The following is a 1,784-nucleotide window of genomic DNA, read 5'->3' as shown; positions in this document are numbered from 1 at the left end:
CCTGGACCGGGAGCCTATCCTGGACCCGGACCCGTACCATATCCTGGACACGGACCCGGACCCGATTCAGGACCCATTCCCTGACCCGATCCTGCACCCTGACCCAGACCCGATCCTGGACCCGGACACAGACCCGATCCTGGACCCAGACCGGGACCCGATCTGGACCCGGACCCGACCCGATCCTGGACCCGTAACCGGACCCTACCCTGGACCTGGACCGGGAGCCTATCCTGGACCCGGACCTGGACCATATATTGGACGCGGACCCAGACCCGTTCCTGGACCCGGACCCAGACCTGATGCAGGATCCGGCCCTGACCCGATCCTAAACCCGGACCCGGACCCGATCCTGGACACAGACCCGGACCCGATGTGGAGCCGGACACGGACCCTATTCTGTACCTAGACCCGGACCCGACCTGGACCCGGACACGGACCTCATCCTGGACACGGACCCGGACCCTATACTGCACCCGGACCCGGACCCGATCCTGGACACGGACTCGATCCTGGACCCTGACCTGGACCCGATCCAGGACCCAGATCATGAGCCGATCCTGCACTCGGACCCGGACCCGATCTAGGACCCAGAACCGGACCAGATATGGACCCGGACCCGACCCGATCCTGGACCCGTACACGGACCCTACCCTGGACCTGGACCAGGAGCCTATCCTGGACCCAGACCTGGACCATATATTGGACCCGGACCCAGACCCGTTCATGGACCCGGACCCAGACCCGATCCTGGACACAGAACCGGACCCGATGTGGACCTGGACACGGACCCGATCCTGGACCTAGACCCGGACCCGATCTGGACCTGGACCCGGACCTGATCCTGGACTCTGACCCGGAGACGATCCTGGACGCAGACCCTATCCTGGACCCGGACCCGGACCCGATCCAGGATCCGGAACATGAGCCGATCCTGCACACGGACCCGGACACGATCCTGGACCCGTACCCGGACCCTACCCTGGACCTGGACCGGGAGCCTATCCTGGACCCGGACCCGGACCATATATTGGACCCGGACCCTGACCCAATCCTGAACCCGGACCCGGAACCGATCCTGGACACAGACCCGGACCCGATGTGGACCCGGACACGGACCCGATCCTTGACCTAGACCTGGACCCGATCTGGACCCGGACCCGGACTTGATCCTGGACACGGACCCGGACACGATCCTGGACCCGGACCCGGACCCGATCCTGGACCCGGACCCGATCCTGGACCCAGACGTGGATGCGATCCTGGACCCAGACCCGGACCTGATCTGGACCAGGACACGGACCTGATCCTGCACCCAGGCCCGCCCCCGTTCTGGAACCAGACCCAGACCCGATCCTGGACCCGGACCAGGAACCGATACTGGACCCGGACCCGGACCCGTTCCTGGACCCAGACCCGGACCTGATATGGACCCGGACACGGAACCGATCCTTGACCCAGACCCGTACCCGATCTGGCCCCGGACCCAGACCCGATCCTGCACCCGGACCAGGACCCGGAACCAATTAAGGACTCGGACCCAGACCCAATTAAGGACCCGGACCCAGACCCTATCCTGTACCCGGACCCTCTCCTGGACCCGGACGCGGACCTGATCTGGACCTGGACACGGACCCGAACCTGGACCCAGACACGGACCCGATCTGGACACGGACCCAGACCCGATCCTGGATACGGACCCGGACACGATCCTGGACCCAGGCCCTAATCTGCACCCGGACCCGGACCCGATCCTGGACCCGGACACAAACCCGATCCTGGAC

General features: G+C 65.6%; 1 protein-coding gene across 1 annotated transcript; it reads left to right on the top strand.

The window, feature by feature from the left end:
- The first annotated feature begins 549 nt into the window (after window positions 1-549).
- On the top strand, window positions 550-1,530 carry LOC113838464 (protein TsetseEP-like). The gene is made up of 3 exons (XM_027434139.1): window positions 550-773; window positions 808-1,101; window positions 1,320-1,530. The coding sequence occupies exons 1-3, from the start codon at window positions 550-552 to the stop codon at window positions 1,528-1,530; spliced, it is 729 nt and encodes a 242-aa protein (XP_027289940.1).
- Window positions 1,531-1,784: the final 254 nt, after the last annotated feature.

This window comes from Cricetulus griseus, unplaced genomic scaffold (genome assembly GCF_003668045.3).
Source record: "Cricetulus griseus strain 17A/GY unplaced genomic scaffold, alternate assembly CriGri-PICRH-1.0 unplaced_scaffold_25, whole genome shotgun sequence".
Classification (NCBI taxonomy): Eukaryota; Metazoa; Chordata; class Mammalia; order Rodentia; family Cricetidae; genus Cricetulus; species Cricetulus griseus.
The sequence above is the reverse complement of the archived record's forward strand: the minus strand, read 5'-3'. Positions and strand labels throughout refer to the sequence as shown.